Here is a 24494-nt window from a genome sequence, read left to right as displayed (position 1 = left end):
AAGCAACGTTTGCCTGATGCGGAGCGAGGGTTAGTGACGAAGCAGGGAAAAAATAATGATAGAGTTGGCTAACAGAGCGCTGATCCGCCTACGTTCTTGCAACACAGGCAAATATCTAAGAATAATGAGGACAGGAGAGGTCAATGCAACCGGTGGAAAGGGACCTGACGCAGTTTTTATAGTTCATCGCATAGATGCCAACCACATTAAGCTCAACTCCGCAGAAAGCACTAAATATTGGCTGCGTGTGGACCCAAACGGAGAAGTACATACGGATGGCAATAGTGGCCAGGCTTCGCACTTCGTTGTCAAACACGACTCCCGCTTCAACATCTCCCTCAGTCCGGTGGAGTGTTTGGATTGGCACTTGGGAGCCACGAGGACTGGTGTCGTTCCTCCATGTACAAATGTAACAAGCGGACGTGACGGTAGATTCATTGTCGAGCGGGTCGAGTCATGGCCGACCAACTACTAAAGCTCATCTCCAGCGACTACCAGCTCAACATTACTCTCCAGACAGTAATCTACTCTAATCTCAGCGCAACAAAGTCTTGTAGCAGCTAACGAGCGCAGTAAATCCCACTCGCAACACTCAGACGCCAAAATCCAAAATTTGTCTTAGTTCTACTTGAGCACCTCTGGACCCGTGGTAGCCCATGCAATCAGCCCCCGAAGGCCTTATAGACTATCAGGACGAGAGAGATGTGGCCATTGCTTGGGAGTTCAATCTTTGGAAGAGCGCCGAGACGGCACGATTCGAAGCTGAGCTCAAAAAACTACAGCAGGAGCGGTTTCAGGCGATAAGAGACGAGTTCAGCGCCCGCTCTGCTGCTCTACGAGAAGAGTATGCGGCAAAATTATCTGCCATAGAAGATTTGGAGGCATCTGTTGATGATGCTATCGCAACCACCGCCAAGAAGACAGCAGAATATAAACTACAGCGGCAAGGTCTAAGCAGGGAAGCAAAAATGATAAAAGAAAATCTACAGAAGCAGATCACAGAAGCAGAGACAGTCGCAAACGAATCTCGGGCTGAAGCAGAGGCAATTCTGGCTGCGCAGAACACAAAAGCCGATCAAATGGAAAGCCAAGCCCGGTTCTTCTACGAAGAACTTCAAAAGGTCCAAAAGCGCAGGGAACAGGAAAGTGCTCAAATCATCAAATTTATAGCTTCGAGCGCAAATGACCCTGGACAGCAGGCTTACAATAATCTTCTAGAGCTGCAAAGGGAAATGGACGCCGCGGTCTCCAAGCGCGACTTCCTTGAAGCAGAGTTAGCCGAGCTCAATGCTCAGCTGCAAACGCTTATGACCAATATTGCTATTCTGCGGCACGGTCTCTCTCCCGATAGTCCCCTGAATTAAACGAAAGGAAGCCGTAATAGGGCTTAGCAGGGAAAATCTTAAACTAAAAATTTTGGCTGCGAATCTATGTCCGCCAAGGTGAGAGCGTCCATTCAGGGAGTCGTTGACCATATCTTTTCGACTCATAACTTGATAAAGATTCTGAAGGGCAGAAATTCTTTAAAGAAGTCCAAACCGGCTATACTACTATCCTTTCCAGACTGCAACTGCTGTCTCTCCGACAAACATATGCCGTCCGAAACACATCTAGACTTGGATTCTCTTGGAATTGATTCTATAGCGATAAACAAGTTGGAGTCCCCCAAGGACGCTATGGTGTCGTTCATGTATCGAGTTGGTCCCACAAACGCCTCTAGCCCCATAGAGAGTCCGTGTAGGACCCGGCTGCCCCACGATATCCTTGTCGTTGGGCATGTATATGTGTCTAATTACGTCAAATATGTGACTAGCTTTGCCCCTTCTCTTATTTATCGCGTTATACTGCAGATTGATACCTCCAAAAGCAAATTCATAGATTTTCTTGAGAGCGCTTCAAACGGTACTTCTTCGCTTTGTAGTAGCAGCATGCTAGAGGACTCTAGCTGCCTGTCAGTGGCCAGCAGTCTGATGTCGTCGTTCTCCTTTGCAAGCAAAGATCTGGGCGGCACCTCCCGCATATCGACTTACAAAATAAAGCCATACGGCGGCGAGACAGTCGAGATAACTAAGCCTCTGATGAAGGAGATGACCAAGTATTGGAGCGGTGCAATTGGATCGTCATTCAAAAAGGCGTACTATTCGTCTAATACGGTATGGATTGTGGTGGAGAAAAATACTATTGTCACGACAGAGGACGATAGCAGGGTATTTACTCTTTGTAATGTTACTTGGGTCATTCTAAACTGATCTCTGTCACGCTCTGGGGCACACAGAGGGGCGGAACCAGTAAATTAAGGGAGTGCAGGCAACAGCTGTGCGAATCAAGGGCTAAGGCTGCCGTGAGGGAGAAAGGAGGGCGAAGAGCATGCGGACATAGCTCTGTGGTTTGGACATTTGAAAAAACTGCAAAAAACCCTATAATCTATGAGTGACTCACTTCCAGTGCACGCATACAAGACTCTTGGCGTTCCTGTCGGGTGTGAGGATGACAACCTTATTGACAGCACCTACCACTCGTCTCGCAAGCTCCCCGTTTCCGAGCATGCAACCCCGGAGGAACGTGACGCGGTTGTGCGAACCATCCTTCTTAGGCGTCTCTCCTATGCATGTATTTGCAGCTCCACACGCCGGTCCATCTACCATCAGGTCTCGAAGCTCATCTCTGATCTCTCGAAAGACCCTGTTTCGGCCAAGGTTATTGTTGCTGAACCTCAGATAAGCTGGACAGATGATAATGCCCGTACTAACTACTGGAGGATTTGGGCAAAGACTGTGGTACAGGGGCCCGTCGGCTTCTCGTCGATCAACAAGGCCAAGTGGTTTGATCCCACCATTCTGCGCGGCTTTCTCTCGTATGCAAGCGTCACAATTACTGCCAGGCTAACTATATCCATTACGGCCCACTTTTATAAAGCAAATCAGACGGCTCTATCAATTGAAACAATGCGCCTCGAGAAGGTCGCTACCTCTGCTGGAAACGCCATTCTTCTTGGCTCCTCGCAGACAAGGGCAGACGTGTTCAAAAGCTCTATTAGTGACATCTCTGATACCGCGGTAGAACAGCTGGCTCCTCTTGCAGGCTTCCTGCGATGCTCCACGGGAACCAGCATTCCCAAGAAGATCGAAGTTAAAGACTCCCAGCAGATTACTTCGAGTGCTTTGAAAGACGCGTTTACCGATGACGCAGTTATGGATCTGACGGCCTCTCTCATTGAATCAGCAGGGGCTGTAATAGGAGCCACAGAAGCAGAGGTGGTCGATTCCATAACCAAGAAGTATCCCGGTCTCACCGGCCTGGATCTCTCCATCAGCAACGTAGACATTAACGCGTCTATACCCGAGCACCACATGTTTACCTCCGAAGCAGGAAGCGTTGTTGTTCTGCAGGTTCCCGTCGCTGTTCAAGGCTATAAGTGGGACCAGACCCTCAGATACGTCTTGGTTAATCTCATCACCGGCAACATGTGTGGCACTGCAGGCGTGAGCAGGAGCAAACAGGGCATAGGCAAGTTTGCTGCTCTGTTTAAGGGCAAAGGCAAGGGAAAGGACAAACACAAGGAATCGGCTCACGAGGCATCAACCTCGGGGAGTGTAAGCAAACCAGACACTACTCCGAGCACTCAGGTTGAGGACCAGACATCGGCATCACTGAAGCCGGCGTCAGAGGCAGCGAGTGCACCAGCAGCGGCATCTTCTGCAACGTCGCCGCCACAGCTCAAGACGACGTCGCCACCACCACCGCCACCTCCAGCGGTTGTGTCTCCCTCAAAGCCACCGGCGCCGGCAACCCCCACGACTGCAGCGGACGCTTCCAAGCCTACCTCGGACATTAAGCCTGCAGGAGCGTTCTTTATCAATAAGAAGATTCTCGGGCCCATTGACTCGGATACCTCGTCGTCCGATTGATGCTCCTTGCCGATTTTACGCAAACTGTATTTCCTTTTGCCAGATTGCATTACTGATTATTGATGTTAAAATGTTTACCCGTTGTAAATTTTTTAATGGGGTATATAATTTTCCTTACAACATTTTATACATTTTTGCGTTTTTTAGTTTTGTGGAGCAGTAAAACGCCCGAATGACCTACCAGCATTCCTCTGGTACACTCGACGGTCATGCTTTTGAGGATTCGTCTCTCTGTATGGACATGATCCAAGGAGGCGCTGTAACTGCGGCGCACGCTGAGGATTACAAGGAGTACAAAGGCGAGTGTGATGACGCCCATAATCCGTACCCGACTGAAGGGTCTTACCACTTCAACTCCTTCAATCAACACGATAATAACTTCATCGTCCACTACGCCATCATGCCTCCGTCTCTCCAGCTCACACAAGACCCTGCTGTCTCTGTTTCTTCACCCCCCACCCTTGCGTCCATGCTACCGGATGCTGACGGGAAAATCCTCGCACACATGCAGGTCTTCACCTTGGTTAAGGAGCAGACCACAGACAAAGAGCTGTTCCGTCTCGACATCGACCACAACATAGAGTTTAGCAGCAAGGATTTGCTATCCTATACCGACTTTCGCAACGTACTGCGCTACAAGACACAAGCTGGCTATTTAAAGACCCAGTTTTTCAGGGTTTGTCTCCTCTCTGAGATAGAGCAATACAAAGCACCTATAAATAATATCGTTCTGTCGCGGCTGGCTAAGCCTGAGCAAGAGACCACGCATAAGAGTATCATGACGCAGATCAAATGGATCGTTGACGATGACTCTCTGCACCAGGCCTTGCAGAAGTACTATTTAGAACAGCTGAGCCTAAAACAGTCGAAGTCCAATGATCTTAGCCGACTCATTGTCCCCGGGTCTACTGATTTCTGCACGAGGATTCCGTGCGGGGAGCTGGACCCACAAGCACGGAATTCAAGCAATCCCTCGCGACTGCGATTAGCTGTGGTGAGGTTTACCAAGACCCAAGCTCAGAATCTGGGAATTGAAAAGGACTCGGTAGAGCACAAATATTACCTGGAGGCCATGTCCAAGAAACGCACGCACACCCGCAGCACGACAGAAACTGGGCGCTACATGGGTGAATGGCTGCGCGGTGACTTTAGATTGTACGATGACGTGCTAATGCAGAACAACAAGAACAACCTGTACAAGTTAAAAAACTCTACAATCCAGGACAACGACCACATCAAATTTATTTCCAATTTCAATGACTTCGCTGTTCCCCGGTCACTGGGATACGTAACGGTTCGCAGTAGCGTAACTTCCCAATTTCTGGACTTTGTAATAGACTTTCAGCAGGCATGTGCAAAGACCCAGTTGCCGCCGCTTAAGGTGCTGGCCCAGATGCCGGACTACGCAGACTTTTATCACACGTGTGTAGAGCCGTTGCTGAAGGACTCTCGGCCACTTCCCCCCACAAACCAAGCTAATCCCAAACAGCCCTGACACGGCTCCGTGTCTGCAGTTGGCCTGCAGTCTGTGACTTCACGACTTTGTGACTTCACGACTTCGTGGCGCAAGCTAAAGGAACACAAATCCCAGTTTTATTCACTAATCTCACAGTCTCACTGTTCGGCTATCGCGTCGATTTCCACTAAAGCGTCCTTGGGAAGGCGGGCCACCTCAACGCAGATCCGCGCAGGTTTTGACTCGGTGAAGAACTCGGCGTAGACCTCGTTGACCTTGGCGAAGTCATCCATGTTCTTCAAGTACACTTGGCACTTGACGACGTTCTTCATGGTTGTGCCGGCAGCCTCGAGAACGCCCTTCAGATTCTCGAGGCAGAGGCGTGTCTGGGCCTGAACACCGTCGGCAAGCTCGCCGTCCTTTATGCCGAGCTGCCCTGACACGAAGACAAGGTTCCCGGTCTTCACAGCCGGGCTGTACGGTCCAAGGCAAGGGGTGGATGTTGCGACCGCTTCAGGCATTTTTTCATTTTTCTCCTTTTCTCTTTTTTTTGACGATGATTCCTCACTCCATCACACAGCCCACACATCCTGTAAACTAAGGAGAGGGTTCAGAAAGGAGATGGAGGCTTCATGCTTTTGTCTGTGTTTTGTATTAAGGCTTGCACGATCTGATCATCTGATAAGATCGTAATGTTCTGCATACTGGCGTCAATGGAGATGCGCGTGTGATTTTGGTTGCTAAAGATCACGGCGTCTGCTTCTGACGGAACCGCGATAACGGTGAAGGGCAGTGCAACTGGTGGAGGCACTGGCGGAGCCCCTTGGTCCCATTGCGGTGACAGCAGCGCCTGGCTGTTGAAAAATGTGTAGTATGCATGTTGCTGGCTCAGCACACTTATCCGTCCTTCCAGCTCTGCAATCTGTGCTTCTAGCTCCTCGACAGAGGCATTGTCATCTCCTTCCTCGGCGGCAGTAGGGACGATAGCATCCATGCCTGCAGCAACGGGGTCATGCTCATTCGTCTCCGAGTTTAGTGTGCGAGAGGAATCCTCGGTGACAATGGCGGAAGAATCTAACTTTGACTGAACCTCAGCACTGCCTGAGCCGGGTAGATCTGGCTTGGGCCCATAGTGAGGAAATCCGTTCCAATAAAGCATCTTATTAACCTTCTGAATGATCTCCAGCGCTATGAACGTGGAGAGTGCATCGTATATGCGCCGCTTGACCGTCGCGTGTTTGGCAGTATCTTCATAAAGCCCGAGGCGGCGCAGAACTTCGCTTTCAAGCTCCACTTGTTGGAGTGCCCCGGCTTCGTACATGACTGCGCGTATGTTGAGGGTTATAGAAGCCAAAAACCCCTCTCTTTCCGACATTTTTTAAATTTCCTCTATCCATTTGCTGTCGTGTCCCATAACTTTTCTGCTCCGCGATAAATAACCACGCACGCGGCTTCCGTGGCTGGACCGAAATCAACTGTTTGCTTTAACCGATCTAGACCTGCCTCTATGATATCCCATGCGCTGCGGTAGCCTGCATCACGCAACGCCCGTGCCCGCTTTTCTCCCACGCCTGGGATTGCCAGCAGGTCAGAGAGATCATCTAGGGTAATCCTTCGTAGCCTATCTGCGAGAAGTCGATAAACCTGTGCGGTGGTTGTACGTCCAAGGCTGTCCGAAAACTGTGCCATTGCATTGCTTTGCTGAATTGAGTGCTTCAGCAATGCCTCAAGTGACCCTCCATCAATCCCAAACAGCGTACGCACTTCCGTAAAGATTCGTTCAAGACCCGCTGCCGCATGAAGCCCTTCCACCCTGGTGAGGAACGTGTATGTAACTAGCCCGTTGTATGCGGCAGCCATGCCCACGCTGCAGGGACCGCTGCTATTTAGCATCTTAGCCTCTATCATGTCCATATTTAGATGAAGCTTCGCAAGCGTCGGATGAAGGATTGCCGGATCCATTTGAGATGCAACATTATAGAAAATCTCATATTTCGGTGCCAGAAGGGGGGTTTCTCTGAAATGAAACGGAAGGGTAAAGAGCTGATTGGGGGGTATATCTTTCGTAGACTCGCTTTCTCCGGACGTTGGGTCACTGAGAGATGCTACTATCGATGCATATATTGGTATAGTTGTGCAGCATATATGATAGTCGTTTCCAACCAGTAGCCCTTCAGTTTGGAAGGTCTGAAGATACGTATAGATCACCAGAGAATTATAAATGTCTGTTCCTGCATCAACGCACGCCCTTCCCCGAGGTGTAAGGCGCACAATACCGTTTGAGAATGACACAAGACCAAGGCTCTGCAATACCTCCAAAGCTCGAACGACGTTTTCGTGCTTAAGCGACCCTTGAACATGGGCAAGTGTTGACTCTATGAACTCCCTGACGGAAACATCGTAGATGCAGCTGTTCAGAATCACTTCTGCGCTGATGCTTGATTTAGAGAGACTAGATAATATCGGACGAATCGTGTGCAGCTCCGAAAGCAACTGTTCTGTGGCGGTGACTACGTCAGATTCGGCACTCAACTTTGCCAAGACCTCCTTCTTGTCCCGCTCGGTGAGCAATAGAAATGAATGGCCGCTGGTGGCGAGGCCCATGCGACCCGCACGCCCTATCATCTGTCGATATTTAGCTCCGTCCAGTTCTATAGACCCAATCTTCTGATATCGAATGATTACTGACCGTGCAGGCAGATTGACTCCTGCAGAGATCGTAGTGGTTGCAACAAGGGTGTGAATAACTGAGTTTGAAAATGCCTCTTCGATAAGTGTACGCTCCAAAGACGCCAGTGATGAATTGTGGTACATGACCCCTGCTGAGATGAGGGGTGCCCAGGAGACATCGCCCAGCTGCTTCAGCTCGGTGATCAGCTGAGTGCGCTTTGCTATGAGTTCAGCGGGCGGGCTAGGGAAGCTTGTGCGTATTATCTCGGCTAGGGAGTTTGCCACATCGACGGTCTCATGCTTAGTAGTCACAAATATGATCAGCGGTTTCAGTGCAATCAAAGAAATAGTATTTAAAGGAGATATGTTGAGCTTGACTTTTGTAATTGGAGAGTTAACGAGGATTTGACCTCTTGGCTCGAGCTTCTTGGTCTGGGCATTGAAAAGGTATAGGTTTCTGTCTACAAGAACATACTCTTGAAGAGAAATCGGTCGGAAGTTGCACTCATACACGTAGCAACCAAGCCACCGCTGAAGATCGGAAATATTACTGAGGGTTGCAGACATGCCCACGATCCGATAACAAATTGGGATGCGTGCAGTTTTTTCCAATAGGATAAGCTGGCTAATGAAGAGCTCCAACTTGCATGCTCGAGTAGACCCGTCCCCTATGAGATGGATTTCGTCGAACACAAGTAGCCCTAGATGTGCCACCAACCCTTTCTGAAGAAACTTGCTGAAGACAAGAATAGCTTTCTCAAATGTACACACATATATTATGGGTCTAGATCCCGAGACCCGTGGCACTTGCTTCATCCCAGTGATCCCGACTACTCCACAACCCGGAGGAATGATGTCCCTCAGTTTCCCAACAAGCTCATCAGCCAATGCAACAAAGGGAACAGCAATGATGGCAGACTTCTTGCACAGAGATAGACATCGTAGAATATAGATGAATGCCACCAGGCTTTTTCCAGCCGACGTTGGCGCTGATATGAGGATGTGGCGGTAACACGGGGGAACGTACTCATCTTTCTGAGTCTCTAGGGGCACTGTTTTCAATAGGAGCTCGCTTTGCCATGGCAACAAATCTTTGACTTGCAGATTTGCAATAACCCCTGAGGGGAGACCGAAGGTCGTCTGCTCTAGAGACAAGGGCATAGGTGCTGCAGTGTCCTTGGTCTCATCATCTTCACGTAACTCAGTTTCACGTGCGAGCAGTTTCTGTACATACTCATGCATGCCTGTGAAGCACTCCTGACTGAAGATGTCAGCATCGTGGGGTGTCTGTTGAAAAACGGGATGCCAGTGGGTGTATACTTCTTGGAGCGGAACATAGGGGCTTGGCCTTGGGGGCTCGGGCGTCACTCCACCAGTCTCTGAAAGGGTGAGGACCAGTGCATCGATAGCCTTGAGCATCGAGCAGGACTCAGAATGTGACTAGAACAACCGATAACAATTATTTGCCCCAATGTCTTTTTGCTTCGGAAGAAAAGAAGATCATCTCTTTACTTGCTTGCCTACCGGTGCTTCCTGGTTCCGGGTGCCACCTGCTTACTAGTATAGTGACATAAGTGACAGTACCTGTCCCTGTAGATATGTCCGAGAGAGGGCAGATTGCTCTTAGAGTAATGAAACGCTTTGATTTTATGGCTTATTGCAGGGCCTTTCGAGAAACTAGTCATCTGCATGTGTCTCCTGAAATAGTGAGTCTGCACACCTTATTTACTTGTGCACAGAAGAAGTCCGGACAGTGACGGCTTAGGTTACTCAATCAACTAAGTTATAAAAATTAACTAACATATTCGATAGACTCCGTTGCTGCATCAGGGGTGTAGCAAAGAGAAGGAAAAAGCCTAAGAGCGATTTACTCTTTATAAGTGTTTGTGTGTATTCAACAAACTAAAACAAATTATAGCTTGTGTCAATCTGTCACTCAACATTTATAGAATTGATTGACCAGCAGGATTGACCAGCAGAGAAGACCGTTCATTACCGTTGGGGACCCAATATTTGCGACATCATAGCATGCCTGTCCGAAGAACAAAATCGAATAATAGGATACCCACTAGCAGAGTATGTCTTCTTCGTTTATAGTGAAGTGACGACAGACATATTTTCGACAATAAGGACAGTGACGCTCCATAGACGTCAAGCAAGCACTGCAGACAACCATGTGTCTGCATGGCAGAAAGACGACATTGGGATGGTTGTCTAAGCACACTGCGCAGACGGAGTCATGTGAAGCATCAGAGATCTCCATAGTCCGCGTCCGGTGCATGTACCGACGCCGAGCTTCTCCGCGGAGCCAGAACGAAGACGACGAGGCCATGAAACTATCGTTGATGGTGCAGAGATGCATGAGGCTCTCACCACATCGTTGTTCTTCCTCAGAACGCAGAAGACTAATGTCTAGATCATCAAACAAAAATGACATCAGGGTATCCAATAAGGTGTGTGCGTGAATCGCATAGAGAGTGTTCTTACTCTTCCAGAGCATATACGAAACAATCGGAGAAAGGTTTCGGATGAATTGTAAACAAACACTGGCACTTAGCACGAGAGTGGACGTATCTGTTAAGATGCTGACAAGAGACTGTACAGACTTTGTGCAGCGCAGACGCATTGCGTAGTCATATGGCGTTTGAAGATGCTTATCGGAAAGCCTGTTCTCCGACGCCAGGGACGATACCAGATGAGAGTGCCCGTTTTCAACAGCATAGATCAATGAGGTCTTCCCGCTATGGTCACGCATGTCCGCTTCGTGTGGAAGCAACTTATTGACGAGCTCCTTGCAACCCTCCTTGGCAGCATACATGAGCGCTGTCTGTCCCCGCTTGTCACGCATGCAGACCTCCGTTGATAACAAAAGATCCGCTAGCGAGTAGTTTTTGCTGAGACAGCAATACATGAGGGCCGTTAGACCGTCGTTATCGTGTATTCCTGCTTCACTCTCGATGAGCCCCGGGACCCCCGGAGACAGGCACGCACGCGCGGCATACATGAGTGCAGTCCGTCCGTTCTTGTCAACCATGCAATTTTCCTTGGGAAGCAGCGCTCTGATAGCATTTCTCTGCGAAGAAGTGACAGCATACATTAGTGCCGTGCGACCTACATCATCTTGTCTTTTAGCCAGATTATCCAGGGCTATAAGTGACCGAGTCACCGAGTCGAATGCTGTTTGGGCAGAATACATCAGGGCGGTCCGCTTTTGATCGTCAGCAAGTTGATGCTCGAATACAAGAAGCGCACGGGCGACATTTTCATGATTGTTAACCAGCGAAAGGAGAAGGGCAGTCCGTCCTGTAGAATCGCGCATCCCGGCCTCTGTTTTGGCGAGAACTCGCGCCACGGTTGAATGGCCATTGACGGCAGCAAACATCAAGGCAGTTAAACCACTCTCCGACTGAAGTTGCGATTCATACCGAGCCAAGAATGCTACTGACTCTATGTGCCCGCTAGCGGCTGCCCGCATCAGAGCCGTCCGGCCCTTGTGATCTTTAATCTTGCACTCCTTTGACGCAAGAAACTTAAGAATCGGCATATAATTATTCTTTGCAGCGCACATCAACGCCGTCTTGCCATAGAAATCAGTCATTCTGCTTTCAAACGGAATGAGGTATCGTATCACGTTATCATTGTTTGCCCTTGTGGCGTACATTAATGCAGTCCGCCCCATGGCGTCAACGAGACCCTTCTCTATGGGTGAAAGTAATCTTACAATCTCATCATGCCCAGCGTGGCTGGCTAGCATCATAGCTGTCTTCCCCGCCAACGACTGCATTCCCGCCTCGTGGGTGACAAGTCTTTCAACCATCTTAATGTCCCCCCGCATTGCTGCGCGCATAAGGGCTGTATTGCCCGCAGAGTCGGATAGCTTAGCTTCATAAGGGATCAGACGGTCTCCAAGTGCCAGCACGACTTCGGACGGAGGATCCTTCGCGTCCATCAGGAGCATAAGCGCAGTAACTTCCTTTGCAGCCTGCTTCCCTAGCTCTGCCTTTTGCTTGGCCAAAATCATCGCAATGTGCCACTCATGCTGTTGCACGGCATACATAAGCGCAGTCATCCCCTCACTACTAACTATGCCCGCTTCATACGGAGCAAGAATAGAGACACACGCCGGCCTCTTATTTATCACAGCATACATGAGAGCCGATCGTCCGAGCATGTCAGTTATTCCCGCCTCCTTCTCAGCTAAGAGCTGCACTATATCCTCGTGCCCTGCTTCTACTGCATAGATGAGTGCGCTCTTCTTCAAATTATCAACCATTCTAAGCTCCCTTCCAGCGGCTAGAAGATAGGGGATGATGTTTGCATACCCCTTTTGGGCAGCGCACATCAAGGCGGTGGTTCCATTGTTAGTGATGAGCCCAGCCTCCAACGGAGCCAAGTACTGGACAATGTTTGCGCAGCCATAGAAAACTGCCCAGTGAAGCGCAGACCAGCCGTGGTTATCCTGGAACCCGGACTCGTATGCGTAAAGAGACATGACGCAGGAGATGTTCTGGCGCTTTACGGCGATCATTAGCGCAGTGACACCCTTCCTGTCAACAATCCTCGCCTCCTTGTGTATCAAGTACCGGACAATATTAACATATCCCCGCTCGGTAGCCCAGCTGAGGGCCGTGCGGCCTGTGTGGTCAGTTTTACACGCATCCTCTGGAAAGGTGGCCATGACTGCTCTGAGATTGTTAGCCTTTGCTGCTCTAATCAGAGCGGTGTCGCCGCGCTCCTCGCCGTTCAACCCTGCCGCCATTTTTAAAAGGTTTAGTTCAAGTACAGTTCAGCGCAAATTCACTAATCAACAGGCGGATGAACCACTGAGAATGGCAATGCACTCGTCTCTGTCAACCTGACTAACTGAATGGGCAGAAATGCGGGCGTGATCAAGTGCGGTCTTCCCGCTGGAATCACGCATGTCGCCCTCGTGCGGAAGAAGCAGCTTCACAATATCGTGGCGTCCCCACCTTGCAGCCTCCATGAGCGCTGTGAATCCCTCGCCTTCAAAGTACCTCTCCGTCGTTCTCGCGCGCGATTCCCTCGAAGCTAGTATGGAGACGGCATCGGAATTGTTCCAGAAGGAGGCCATCATCAGTGCAGTTTGTCCGTTGGCGAGCCTCATCCCGTGCTCACGAGGCTCAAGGAGACGAACACACTCTGTATTACGGCTGTGGACGGCAAACATGAGCGCAGTCCATCCGTCAATGTCCTGCAGGCAAGCCTCGTATCCGACAAGAAGCTCGACTAGCTCCGAATTGCCAAGTTCAGCGGCACGCATCAGAGCAGTCTTTCCGAAGGAGTCAGAGGACCTTGCCTCATTGATATAATACTTGGCACCCTCAAGATCGCCTCTCTCAACGCAAAGCATTAGCTGGGTTACACCCTCTACAGGGCGCACAACTGAGGAGTCAAAGGTCTTATTGGCATACACGTCAGGCTGGATGGGTGCAGCAAGAACGGGCTCTGCCTCATACGTGTTGGCTTCAACGGCAGGTTCCTCCTCCTTCAGGACCTCGGCCACGCCTGTGTCTGGCTTGGCAAAGGCGCTTGGAGCGGTGGCGTAGACCGGCTCAACAGGAACATCGTACTCAACAGCAGGCTCTTCAAGTCTCTTCACAGACTCAACGAGAGATGGATCCTGCAGTGCTGTACAGACTACACCCACGTCAGAGTCCTCCGGCTCCTCCAGCCTTTCAACAACGCTCACAGTGTTATTGTAAAGATCATCATCGGCGGCAGTAATGATTTCAGAGACAATCTTCTCTGCTATAACATCTGGAGTGGGGTCGGGAACGGGCTGGATAGACGCTGTGACGCTTGCTGGGAGGATATTCATGTCGACGGGCTCGCGTATGTCCTCCGCAGGAACAGAGGGAGCACACGCCTCTTTAGCGATGAGGCTAACAATCTTTTCAGCGGCATCTACAAAGTCAGACGTCGCCGGCTCAGTGGCAAATGTACGAGTCTCGGAAGGTGCATAAACAGCCATTTCGGAAGGTTCAAGAGTAGAAACTGTCGGAGTGTCTGTCGGCAAAGGAGGCAGCTCAAGATTTTCAGGGGCCCTGGGCTCAGCGGTGAGCGACCCAGACATGGGTGTAGAGATGCGCTCCACCTGCATCGGGTCTCTCTGAGGTTGCTCTTCGGGCTGCTCTTGGATTGGCGCAGCAGGTGCCGCTGGCTCCTCAGGCTGCATAGAGGGCGGCTGAGACTCGGACTCCTCAGATAGCCCAAGGAGATAGCGCATAGACGGAACAGACCCCTCGCACACTGAACGCATGACGTCGTTGATCTGGGGCTCCAAAAGCAGCTCCAAAATGGATGGACGGTACATCGGATCCACCTGCAAACACCGAGCTATAAAGCCGTCAAGCTCGCAGGAATACCTATCGGGGAGGCGCTGGATCTTCCCGTGTTTTATCTCAGCGACTATACTAGCGTAGTCACTGGAGATCCAAACTGATTGAAAGGCAGCGATAAAGAAGAGAGTCGTCCCCAACGACCAGATATCGACCTTCTCTGTGATATTCGGCTGCATATCTAAGATCTCTGGGGCTTGGAGGAAAAGTCTGCCCAGGTCAGCGTTGCCCGAGCGGATCTCCCATGCCGACTGCGTCGGGCTTATTCCACCAACCTTGCACTTTCCATCGCGAGAAATAAAGATGTCGGAAGGCGTGAGATACCCATGAACGACAGGCCCTATAGGGATTTCAGCAGAGTACCAGTCAATCATCATCTTCTCATGTGGCTCGTGGAGATACTTAAGAGCAGACCCGACCTCGGCAGCGATGTACCAGATGTGCTCCTCGGGAATCTGCTGGCCGTATGCGCTCATGACCTGTATTGCCGTCCCCAAAGTTCCTAGACACGGCTCCATGATAATGTATATTGTGTAAGTCTCGGGAGCTATGATTGTGTTATATGTCTTGACAACGTGATCGTGATTGAGGTATAAAAGGGCGCGCGCCTCGTGGGCCAGGGCGTTCGCCTCCTCCTGGGAGAGTTGTGAGTAATTCACAACCTTGACCGTCACCTCGGTGTTGTTACTCGTGTCCATTGCCTGACAAATGCATCCAAGGGTCGTCCTACATATATCTGCTGTCCAGACGTAGGGGGCAGGGAGTTGAACCGCAGCCATTAATTTCTTTTTAAAAAAGTCCGCCTTTTTTAACTGCGCAGTAAAGCTTAGATTGATTTACTAACGAGTCGACACGTTACAGGTTCAGGACCTCACGCACTCTGCTGCTCTTATCTGCAGACACGTGCTCCCATGGGTGCATGGCATAGTACGCCACATCGTTCCCATTATTATCGGTAGTGTACTTGTCGATGTACCCAAGAAGCTCCTGGAGACACTCGGGACGTCCCCACCTTGCGGCCTCCATTGCAGCCGTGTAGCGCTCGCCCTGCCAGTACCTGTCGTTGGTGGAGATGATGGCCTCAGTCGGGGCGAGCACCTTGACGCACTCGCAACGGTTCCAGAAGACGGCAGTGAAGAGCGCCGTGGCACCGTCGCGACGCTGCATCCCGAACTCCTCGTGGAGAAGCGAGACGCAATCGGCGTGTCCGTTCTGGGCAGCATACATGGTTGCAGTCCACATGTACTTGTCCTGGAGGCGAACCTCGCCGTGGCCCATTGCGTCAGAGACGATCGCGCGGACACAATCGGCGTACCCGTGCTCTGCCGCGTACATGAGAGCGGTGCGGCCGCACTGGTCTGTGGACCCTGCCTGGTGGAGGTTGTTCCTGACGCCACTGAGGTCGCCGTCTCTGGCAGCGATCATGAGGTCTGTGAGCCCGCTGGGTGGCTGGACGATATCGCGGGTCATCTTCGGAGGAGCCATCGTGGGAGCGTCTCCGTTCTCCGCGATGCACTGCGCAATCTTTCCGCTTGCACAGAGCTGCTCTGCCTTGGGGCGGGCAGACGAGTCGAAGGAAAGCATAGAGTTGATGAGATCAACGAGGTCCTGGCTGTATCGGCCGTCGTATGGCAGGCTGATGGCCCCGCGAGTGTACACCTCTCCCTGCAGATCGTTGATATTGCTCGCGCTCCAGGCAGTCGAGTTTGTCATCATGGCATACCCAACCATACCGATAGAGAATATGTCACAAGGACACGAGCCCTTGGCGCCAGCCTCGATGAACTCCGGCGCCATGAAGTGCGCCTCGCCGAGCTGCTGGAAGGCCCTGTAATTGCCTGGGTTCTTGAAACTCATTGTGGGGCAGATGTACGGGTACCCAAGCCTGATACGGGCGCCGTCAGCGTACAGGAAGATGTTGGCAGGGTGGATGCCAAGGTGCGCAAACTCCTCCAGTTCTGTGTCGGGTTTCTCCTCGCTGTGCATGAAGCGCGCGGCATCACAGAGGGCCGCAACCACGCGCCAGACCTCCTCCTCGGTGAAGTTGCTGTATGACTGAGCCTTCGCCATCATCACGTCGTAGAGGGTGTTAACTCCGTAAGGAAGACCCATGGTCAGGAGGGCAGACGCATCGTCGTTGAAGTAGTGGGACAGACGCGCCAGATAAGGGCTAAGAAGATCCGGCTGGACAGCGGTCGACGAGTTGTTGAACTCGCAGTACTCGCCCGTGCGCCTCCTGAGGGTAGCTCGGTCCGACTCGTCAAACCCGCCATAGGAGCAGGTGAAGAGAGCGATGTTCGAGCTAGGATCCCTGGTCGAGCGTGCAGAGGCAATCTCGTGCACGCCGGTGGAGTAGATGTCCGCAACGGGCTGGTAGTCCATGGCAAAGGCCTGGCCGTCCATTTTATTGCCCGCTTTAAGCGGTTTGACCAAAAACCCCAAATTCCATTTTAAATTCGCTTTACTGTGGTCACAGATGTTCACTCAGCGGCAGGGGATGCTAGAGAATGCGCCGGCAGCGATCTAGTCGCGCTCATACTGCTCAAGAAGCTGTATGGACTGCTCTTTGCGATCTTCCGGGACGTGTGCGTAGGGAGCACGGGCGTAGTCAATTGCCCTATTTCCAGACGCGTCCTTCATACCGTGCTCCTGCTCGACAAGAAGTTCAATGCATTCCAAACGGGCCCACCTCGCTGCTTCCATGAGGGCCGTGTACTCTCCGCCCTGCCAGTGTTTGTAGTTTGTTGTGATCCCCGCCTCTAGAGGAGCGAGGATGCGGGCGCACTCGATGTGGTTCCAAAAGACTGCTAGGAAGAGGGCAGTGCAGCCATCTTTGCGCTGTATCTTTGCTTCAAGAGGTGCAAGCATGGAGACGCAGACGAGGTGCCCGTTTTGCGCCGCATAGAAGAGCGCCGTCCACAGAAACGAGTCCTGGATGCCTGCCTCGCGGTCCTTAAGCAGCTCCACAATGGATGATCTGCCCATCTCGGCGGCATACATGAGTGCTGTACGCCCTCGTGCATCGACCTGGCATGCCTGCTCGTCCAAGAGTGCCATGACGGTCTCTTCGTCTCCGCGGCGAGCAGCAACCATGAGCTCCGTCACCCCTTCGTCAGGGTTGACAAGCGTGGTCAGCCTCGGGAGCGTCTGAGGATCTTCCCCTGTGGCCTGGGGCGCTGGAGCGGCCCTGCTCATGGGCACCGCAGTCGCGGGCCCCCCGGAACCAGCTATGTCTGAGTCGGACGGCGTACGGATAACCTCAACCTCCATGGGGTCCATCCTCACTTTTTTCTGTAATTTGTGAATTTTAACAAAGCCACGCAGGCGCTTTACTCTCCGGGAGTCTAGAGCTCCTAGGCCCTCTCGAGGATCCTGATGCATTCCTCCTTCTTGGCGTCATCGAGAATATGGTCCCACGCGTGCTCACAGTGGTAGAGTGCTGTATGACCCTTTTTGTCCGTCATCTTCGCTTCATAGGGCGCCAGAATCTCAACGCACTCGACGCGGCAGCACTTAGCCGCCTCCATGAGGGCCGTAAAGCCCTCCCCCTGCCAGTAGTGGCTTGTCGTCGTTGCGCCGGCGTACTTAGGAGCGAGTGCCCTCACACAGTCCGGCTTGTTCCAGAACACCGCCTGGAAGAGCGGCGTGCATCCGTCCTTGCGCACGATAGGCATGTCTCCCTCGTACTGAAGAAGAGCGTTGACGGCCCTGACATTACCGTTTTGGGCGGCGTAATCGATCGCTCGCCAGCCATCCGAGTCTACCTCACCACACTCACATGGCGCCAGCAACTCGACAGCCTCGGCGTTCCCAAGATCCGCAGCGACCATGAGGGCGGTCTTCTTCTCGTTGGGCGTCTTCCATCCGATGTCTCCGGAGTGCTCTCCGACGAGCCTCTGCACAACATCGTTTTTGCCCGTTCGAACCGCGTTCATAAGAGCAGTGACAGTCTTGGACTCAGGTGCCGTTTCCATGAGCGGGGCTGGGGTTGGGACCGGGGCTGGTGCGCTCCTCTTTACAACTACCTCTGCCACCCCTTCTGGCAGTGGTGTGGGAATCCTGTGGACTACCTCATCATCGGTAAGCATGATGCTGTCCGCAGGCGCATCACCGTAGTAGCTGGTGAGTGCGTAGGCCGCTGCCTCATCGTCCACCTTATAGTCATTGCCCTGAGCGCCCGCGTCAGCATAGGCATCAGGCTCTGGAGGAGGCGTCTCCACCCGCACAACTTGCGCGACGTCCATGACGCTCTCTGCAGGGGCACTGCCATAATAGCTATCAGGGGCGTAGTAGGCGGACTCATCGTTGGCACCCTTGTAGGCATCATCCATCGTGGCATACATATCCATCTCGGGCGGTGGTGTCGGGACCCTTGCAACCACTTCCTCGCCGATAGTGCCCCTGGTGTAGGAGGCTGCGTCGACTGTCGCATCTGGACGAGGAGCGTTAAGCCAGTACCTCTCCCATGGGTTGTTGTCATCGAAGGCAATCGGGTACACATTGTTCGGATCCAGGGCGAGGACCGGGGAGTCGTTGGACACAGGGGCCACTGCCTGAGAGATCGGCCTGGAGAAGCCGATTGCCATCCACGGGTTTTGCAGGCCGCCCGCTTCGATCTCGTACGCCGCCTCGGTGATTGAGGGGTCGTTGAGGAGATCGCCGGCAGTGGGCCTGTAGCCCTGGTCCGGCGTCATCATGCGCTGGAGCATGTCATCAAGCTCGCGGCTGAAGCTGATATCGAGGCCATCCTTCTTTCCTTCTTCGACCTCCACCCTTAGGGACTCCACGTTGGTAGAGTTGAACGGGGGCCTGCGCATAGCCATGGCGAAAATGCACGCGCCCGCAGACCACACATCGGCAGGGCACTCGGTGTATTCCCTGTTGAGAAACTCAGGCGACGCATAGGCGAGCCCCGGGAAGCTGGCGTCGCCCTTTTCATAGAGCATCCTATGCTCCAGGGGGAAGATGTTCATAAGCTTCACAACTCCGGAGGTGTTGAACACAATGTCGTTCGGTGTGATAAACGAGTGGAAGATCTTGTCCTGCGAGAACTCCTGTCCCTGCTCGTTGACCGCGACATGGTTGGTGGTGGAGAGATAGTGGAGCCCCTTGATGACCTGGTAGGCCACCTGGCAGACGATGTTGTTGAGGAGCGAGCGATCTGCCTTCTCACACTCGTCGATGAGGTTCTGAAGCGTCTTGAAGAAGGGCTCCATGATCACGTGCAGGCGCGTGCGCGTAATGTTCATCTGGACGTCATATACCTTGAGTACCAGCGGATGGTTAACGGACTTCAGGAGTAGGGCCTGGCGGTGAATTTCCGAGACTTGTGCATCGTCCATCTGCGTGCAATCAAAGCTCTTGATAGCGACCTCCTGGTAGTCGTTTCCCATGGCCAGGAAGAGCATGCTGTACTCTCCTGCCGCCAAAGTCGTCTGGAAGCGGTAGCCTTCGGGAAGCTCGATGCTCGACATCTCGTGCCAATTTGATTTTAATCTTCCCAAAAAATGAAAATTTTGCGCCTTTCTCAAATTTTGCTGCTTACCTATAATCTTAAACGCAATGTCAGTTGAAACCTTGTAGTCACGCAGGCCAGCCGACTGAGGGCGACTCAGAACGAGTAGTGGAGTCGGACAGTTCCATCTCGGAGTCCACTTCTAGGCGTAGACTCTGTGAGCCTGTGGTTAAGTTATAGCGCGTACTACTGACGCTGGATGGGGAAGATGTCCGAGAAAGTGGTTCTGAGCCCTGAAGGTGAGGTTCTTGGGCAATAAGCGACAATGTTGACATGACTGTAGACCGCGGCGGCATGCGCCTAGATTCACCCAAATCCTTACTATGCTGTGTTTCTTCCCGAAAGAGAGGAGCAATTGTAGTTTGAACAGGGGCTCTACAAACTGGACATACCTTATGAACCTTCGATAAGCAGCTCTTACAACAGGTCAAGTGTCCGCAAGGCACCATAACCTCCTCAGCTTCTTGCTCCAGGCATATGCAACATCCTGGCAGCTCTGTATCTCTGCATATGCTCTCCATCTGATCGGCAAGCTCTTCTGCAAGAAAGGGCCCGTCGTCACAAAAGGAAGAAGATATAAAGTCTGTCAGTGCCCTTGCGTCTTCCCTCATAGGGCTATCCTCGTATTCTTCATCTACCCCGCAAGCAAGGGTGTTTAACATTGATACTATTATTGCCCGGATTGAGACAAGATTTCCAGTATGAAGTGCCATAGCTGAGTTATAGATGAGAGCCCCTACCCCATACTTCTCCTGCGTGATTGCATAATCGAGAGGCCTTAATCCCTTTGGCCCAACCAACGAGAGCTCAGAGCTTAGGAGCAGTAGTATGCTTGAGATATTGGCTCTTGCTTCTCCAGTAAGGCCGTGCACGTGGGGGTTATCTATAAGGTAGAAGAGCGCAGAACGCCCACGAGAGTCACATAATCCTGCTTCTGCAGACAGCATAGAGACTACGGGGACCATTTCTGCCGAACTCTCATGCCCACAAAGGCATGCGTACATAAGAGCTGTGCGTCCAATGGAATCCTGTGCTTTTAGTTGTGTGCTGATGAGCTGCTCAACTACCTCAGGGCGCGTAAGCCTGGCTGCATGCATGAGAGTCGTTAGGCCCTCTGTATCTACATCCCCCCTGTTGAATAGTCCCAACAGAAGCCTCAGATCATCATTCGTGGTATAGGCTGAGGCTCTGCGATTTTTATAGTCAACGAGGTGGCCTTCCCCCTTAAGGAGGAGCTCTACACAGTCCTTGGATCCGTGGTGTGCGGCTAGCATTAGCGCTGATCTACCCTGTTTGTCCTGTAGTCCCAACTCGCCAGTCTTTTTAATTAAGATCTTTACGCTTTTCGCGTTGCCATGTCGAGCGGCCAGCATGAGAGCAGTATATCCCTCATGAGATCGTTTGTCTCGTAGATATGGAGCAAGAAACTCGACGACTTCGTCAAGATCTTGCATGGCCCCTGTCATGAGTGCAGTAAGGCCGCCTTTTCTTAGTAAATTGGCTTCACACAGAAGGTGCATGGCTATGTCTCTTGTCTTCGCTAACATCAGGGCTGTCGTTCCGTCAGCCATTTGCTTGTTGAGCTCCCTGTCGGACTTTATTAGAACTAAGGCGCAGCTCTTGTGTCCCATTCGGATGGCAGTCATGAGAGCCGTTTCGCCGTTGGCACGCTGTAGCCCAAGCTCCACGCCATTCTTGAAGCACGCAAGGAGCTCAACCAATTGGAGATGGCCGCGCCAGGCAGCGTACATGAGCGCAGAAATGCCGTCATTGGTCTGTCTTCCCGCTAACGACAACAACTCTTTTGCCGTGGTTAGATGATTGTGAATGGCTGCGTGCATGAGCGCGGTTCTTCCAGCATTGTCGCACAGGTCTTTTTCCTGAGACAACAGAAGTGCAACGAGAGGGGTGTTGCCGGCCTCTGCGGCACTGATAATGGCGGGGCGTCCACTGGGCATGGGACAGGTGCGCTCGGTCATTGACGCCTCGACCAGCTCCAAGCGCCCGCTAGCTATGGCGTTCATCCACAGATAGCCGTCATTCTCCGCACTGTCTTTGTCATGCATAGACCTCCGCCCCACTAATGCTCTGAAGCAGTCGTCAGATAGATGCCAGTTTGAAAATTTACTTTGCACAGTCGCACAGGATCGTGAAGCGCTATGAGAAGAACTACGTGTGCCCAGCAATGTAAGACGGCTTCTTCATGTTGAACCACCTGTCGATGGTCTCTTTGACAGACAGCTGGTGCATGAAACCACGTTGGAGTTCGTTGTACAGCATGAAGACAGTTAAAATCGCTGCATAAAAGACGAGAACCGGGACAAAGACGGGTATGTCCATGAATGGAAAGAGAGACGAGAAAAATGCTATGAGATGCGCAGTGGTGTACTTCCGCCAAAAGTCAAACTCTGGCAAGTTACGCCGATAACCCTTGTCCTCTGTGTCGTTTATCGGTAGCCCTCCTTCTGCCTCTTCGAACGGGGTGATGAAGGCGACGAAGGCAACGAGGATGTAAACATAAAGAAAGTAGGTGATCATAAAGTACTTGCGACTGATTATGATCCTCAGGAGAAACAGAAGAGTCAGAAGTGCTGCTCCAAGCCATCGGTACAGTTTGTATTTGATTGTAAGGTTGACATGCGCCTCTACCTTTGTCTTGTATTCTGCGTAGTAAGACGCGGCAATCTCTGGCAGCGATGTACCTTGCATGTTATATCTTTCGTGGAACAGTACAAATTGGAATAATTTAATTGAAAATGAAACCCTTTGCAGAGACATTTGGCACAACATAAAGATGGCTTGAGTCCAGGTCGGAACACAGGAGCTGGTAGAGACATGGTCCAGCACGTTGAACTCTGACACTCTCTGGTCTGGATCCAGAGGCAGCAGACACCGAGTGGTGAAGAAAGCGACGAAAGGAATTTAAAAATTGCTAAAAGAATGGAACAGGCGACGTCACGCATACTGAAGGAGGGAGGCTCTCAAGAGCGCGGAGACGATGCACGCCTGTCAACCTTGGTCGGGGCTATTGCAATCAGCGATATGGTCAAGACAACCATGGGCCCCAAGGGGATGGACAAGATCCTCCAGAGCGTTTCTGGAGGGATGAACATTACAAACGACGGCGCCACGATTCTGAAGTCTGTGGTCGTCGACAACCCTGCGGCACGCGTCCTCATTGACATATCTCGCGTCCAGGACGAGACGGTTGGCGACGGAACGACCTCTGTTTGCGTCCTTGCCGGAGAGATTCTCCGCCAGGCCCAGCAGCTGCTTGCCAAGCGCATGCACCCAATGACCATCATCGAGGGCTTCCGAGCCGCCACAGATGTCGCCTTGAAGGCTCTGGAGTCTATTGCTGTGGACCACAAGCAGGACGCTGCGGCGTTCCACACAGACCTACTTAACATCGCACGCACAACACTTAGCTCTAAGATACTGACATCGGTGCAGGAGCACTTCGCCAAAATGGCTGTTAAGTGTGTTTTGAATATGGAGGGTGACACAAACCTCAAGAACATCCAGATCATCAAGAAGCCCGGTGGTACTCTCCTGGACTCATATGTTGATGATGGCTTCCTCCTCGACAAGCGCATCGGTCTCTCTTGCCCCAAAGAGATATCCAACGCAAGGGTTCTCGTTGCGAACACTCCCATGGACTCTGACAAGATTAAGATCCTGGGCAGCAGAGTTCGCGTGGATTCTCATACAAAGCTTGCTGAGATTGAGGAAGCTGAAAAGGCAAGGATCATTGCCAAGTGTGATAAAATTGCAGCCCATGACATCAATGTATTTGTCAACAGACAGCTTATTTACGATGTGCCCATGCAAGCCCTTAGCAAGAAGGGTATCATGGTCATTGAACACGCAGACTTTGACGGCGTTGACAGACTCTCCTTGGTCTTAAATGCAGACATTGTTTCGACGTTTGATACCCCCAATAGTGTCAAGATAGGCTTTTGTGAGAGCGTTGAGGAAGTCCTTATTGGGGAAGATCGTCTCATCAAGTTTTCTGGACTCCTTAAGAAGACGTGCTCCACCATCGTTCTCAGGGGAGCTTCTATGCACATTCTCGATGAAGCAGAGAGGTCCCTCCACGATGCACTCTGTGTACTCTCGCAGACTGCTGCACGTGATTCTCGTGTGGTCCTTGGTGCAGGGTGTGCAGAGACCGCGATGGCAAATGCTATTGAAAAGGCGGCCATGAAGACTCAGGGGAAGGTGTCCATCGCAATGGAGGCGTTTGCTAAGGCCCTGCGGAGCATTCCTGTGATCATTGCAAACAATGGAGGCTATGACGGGGAAGAGCTAGTGTCAAAGCTCAGGGCCCTCCACAACGCAGGAAAGACAGACTTTGGTCTCGACATGAGGACAGGGACAGTCATGAACGTAAGACATGCTGGGATCACAGAGAGCTACATGTGTAAGCAACACGTAGTTCTGTACGCGGCAGAGGCTGCAGAACAGATACTAAGGGTCGACAGCATAATAAGCTGTGCACCTCCACAGAAGAATTGAAGCTTAAAGATGACGAAAGCCTGTAGCCCAGTAGTAAATACCCCAAGATTTGTCTGATTGACAAATTG

At 51.8% G+C, this 24494-nt stretch overlaps 16 protein-coding genes across 16 annotated transcripts; 6 read left to right on the top strand and 10 right to left on the bottom strand.

Annotated features, from left to right (window-relative positions):
• Window positions 1-55: 55 nt before the first annotated feature.
• On the top strand, window positions 56-475 carry GL50803_0024451 (Fibroblast growth factor family protein; the record flags this gene model as incomplete). The annotated part of the gene is made up of 1 exon (XM_001706961.1): window positions 56-475. The coding sequence occupies one exon, from the start codon at window positions 56-58 to the stop codon at window positions 473-475; it is 420 nt and encodes a 139-aa protein (XP_001707013.1).
• A 181-nt stretch (window positions 476-656) lies between these two features.
• On the top strand, window positions 657-1364 carry GL50803_0024452 (uncharacterized protein; the record flags this gene model as incomplete). Its single annotated transcript, XM_001706964.1, has 1 exon — window positions 657-1364. The coding sequence occupies one exon, from the start codon at window positions 657-659 to the stop codon at window positions 1362-1364; it is 708 nt and encodes a 235-aa protein (XP_001707016.1).
• Window positions 1365-1430: 66 nt separating this feature from the next.
• GL50803_0024453 (uncharacterized protein) lies at window positions 1431-2249 on the top strand (the record flags this gene model as incomplete). Its single annotated transcript, XM_001706965.1, has 1 exon — window positions 1431-2249. One exon carries the CDS (start codon window positions 1431-1433, stop codon window positions 2247-2249), a length of 819 nt encoding a protein of 272 aa, XP_001707017.1.
• Window positions 2250-2426: 177 nt separating this feature from the next.
• Window positions 2427-3908, top strand: GL50803_0011380 (uncharacterized protein; the record flags this gene model as incomplete). Its single annotated transcript, XM_001706967.1, has 1 exon — window positions 2427-3908. One exon carries the CDS (start codon window positions 2427-2429, stop codon window positions 3906-3908), a length of 1482 nt encoding a protein of 493 aa, XP_001707019.1.
• A 172-nt stretch (window positions 3909-4080) lies between these two features.
• On the top strand, window positions 4081-5403 carry GL50803_0011381 (uncharacterized protein; the record flags this gene model as incomplete). The annotated part of the gene is made up of 1 exon (XM_001706970.1): window positions 4081-5403. The coding sequence occupies one exon, from the start codon at window positions 4081-4083 to the stop codon at window positions 5401-5403; it is 1323 nt and encodes a 440-aa protein (XP_001707022.1).
• A 119-nt stretch (window positions 5404-5522) lies between these two features.
• On the bottom strand, window positions 5523-5885 carry GL50803_00480 (Translation initiation inhibitor; the record flags this gene model as incomplete). Its single annotated transcript, XM_001706972.1, has 1 exon — window positions 5523-5885. One exon carries the CDS (start codon window positions 5883-5885, stop codon window positions 5523-5525), a length of 363 nt encoding a protein of 120 aa, XP_001707024.1.
• Window positions 5886-5974: 89 nt separating this feature from the next.
• On the bottom strand, window positions 5975-6739 carry GL50803_0011383 (E2F/DP family winged-helix DNA-binding domain-containing protein; the record flags this gene model as incomplete). Its single annotated transcript, XM_001706973.1, has 1 exon — window positions 5975-6739. The coding sequence occupies one exon, from the start codon at window positions 6737-6739 to the stop codon at window positions 5975-5977; it is 765 nt and encodes a 254-aa protein (XP_001707025.1).
• Window positions 6740-6753: 14 nt separating this feature from the next.
• On the bottom strand, window positions 6754-9453 carry GL50803_0011384 (DNA helicase; the record flags this gene model as incomplete). Its single annotated transcript, XM_001706974.1, has 1 exon — window positions 6754-9453. One exon carries the CDS (start codon window positions 9451-9453, stop codon window positions 6754-6756), a length of 2700 nt encoding a protein of 899 aa, XP_001707026.1.
• Window positions 9454-10102: 649 nt separating this feature from the next.
• On the bottom strand, window positions 10103-12793 carry GL50803_0011389 (Ankyrin repeat protein 2; the record flags this gene model as incomplete). Its single annotated transcript, XM_001706975.1, has 1 exon — window positions 10103-12793. The coding sequence occupies one exon, from the start codon at window positions 12791-12793 to the stop codon at window positions 10103-10105; it is 2691 nt and encodes an 896-aa protein (XP_001707027.1).
• A 45-nt stretch (window positions 12794-12838) lies between these two features.
• GL50803_0011390 (Kinase, NEK) lies at window positions 12839-15172 on the bottom strand (the record flags this gene model as incomplete). The annotated part of the gene is made up of 1 exon (XM_001706977.1): window positions 12839-15172. The coding sequence occupies one exon, from the start codon at window positions 15170-15172 to the stop codon at window positions 12839-12841; it is 2334 nt and encodes a 777-aa protein (XP_001707029.1).
• Window positions 15173-15248: 76 nt separating this feature from the next.
• GL50803_0015409 (Kinase, NEK) lies at window positions 15249-16796 on the bottom strand (the record flags this gene model as incomplete). Its single annotated transcript, XM_001706978.1, has 1 exon — window positions 15249-16796. One exon carries the CDS (start codon window positions 16794-16796, stop codon window positions 15249-15251), a length of 1548 nt encoding a protein of 515 aa, XP_001707030.1.
• Window positions 16797-16916: 120 nt separating this feature from the next.
• Window positions 16917-17672, bottom strand: GL50803_0015410 (Ankyrin repeat protein 1; the record flags this gene model as incomplete). Its single annotated transcript, XM_001706979.2, has 1 exon — window positions 16917-17672. One exon carries the CDS (start codon window positions 17670-17672, stop codon window positions 16917-16919), a length of 756 nt encoding a protein of 251 aa, XP_001707031.2.
• A 74-nt stretch (window positions 17673-17746) lies between these two features.
• GL50803_0015411 (Kinase, NEK) lies at window positions 17747-19867 on the bottom strand (the record flags this gene model as incomplete). The annotated part of the gene is made up of 1 exon (XM_001706980.1): window positions 17747-19867. One exon carries the CDS (start codon window positions 19865-19867, stop codon window positions 17747-17749), a length of 2121 nt encoding a protein of 706 aa, XP_001707032.1.
• Window positions 19868-19976: 109 nt separating this feature from the next.
• On the bottom strand, window positions 19977-21974 carry GL50803_0015412 (Ankyrin repeat protein 2; the record flags this gene model as incomplete). The annotated part of the gene is made up of 1 exon (XM_001706982.1): window positions 19977-21974. One exon carries the CDS (start codon window positions 21972-21974, stop codon window positions 19977-19979), a length of 1998 nt encoding a protein of 665 aa, XP_001707034.1.
• A 103-nt stretch (window positions 21975-22077) lies between these two features.
• On the bottom strand, window positions 22078-22617 carry GL50803_0015413 (RER1-like protein-retention of ER protein; the record flags this gene model as incomplete). Its single annotated transcript, XM_001706983.2, has 1 exon — window positions 22078-22617. The coding sequence occupies one exon, from the start codon at window positions 22615-22617 to the stop codon at window positions 22078-22080; it is 540 nt and encodes a 179-aa protein (XP_001707035.2).
• Window positions 22618-22848: 231 nt separating this feature from the next.
• On the top strand, window positions 22849-24426 carry GL50803_0011397 (TCP-1 chaperonin subunit beta; the record flags this gene model as incomplete). The annotated part of the gene is made up of 1 exon (XM_001706984.1): window positions 22849-24426. One exon carries the CDS (start codon window positions 22849-22851, stop codon window positions 24424-24426), a length of 1578 nt encoding a protein of 525 aa, XP_001707036.1.
• Between the last annotated feature and the right edge of the window lie 68 nt (window positions 24427-24494).

Source organism: Giardia intestinalis, chromosome 2 (assembly GCF_000002435.2).
Source record: "Giardia intestinalis strain WB C6 chromosome 2, whole genome shotgun sequence".
Classification (NCBI taxonomy): domain Eukaryota; phylum Fornicata; order Diplomonadida; family Hexamitidae; genus Giardia; species Giardia duodenalis.
This window is presented reverse-complemented; position numbering and strand designations above follow the sequence as displayed.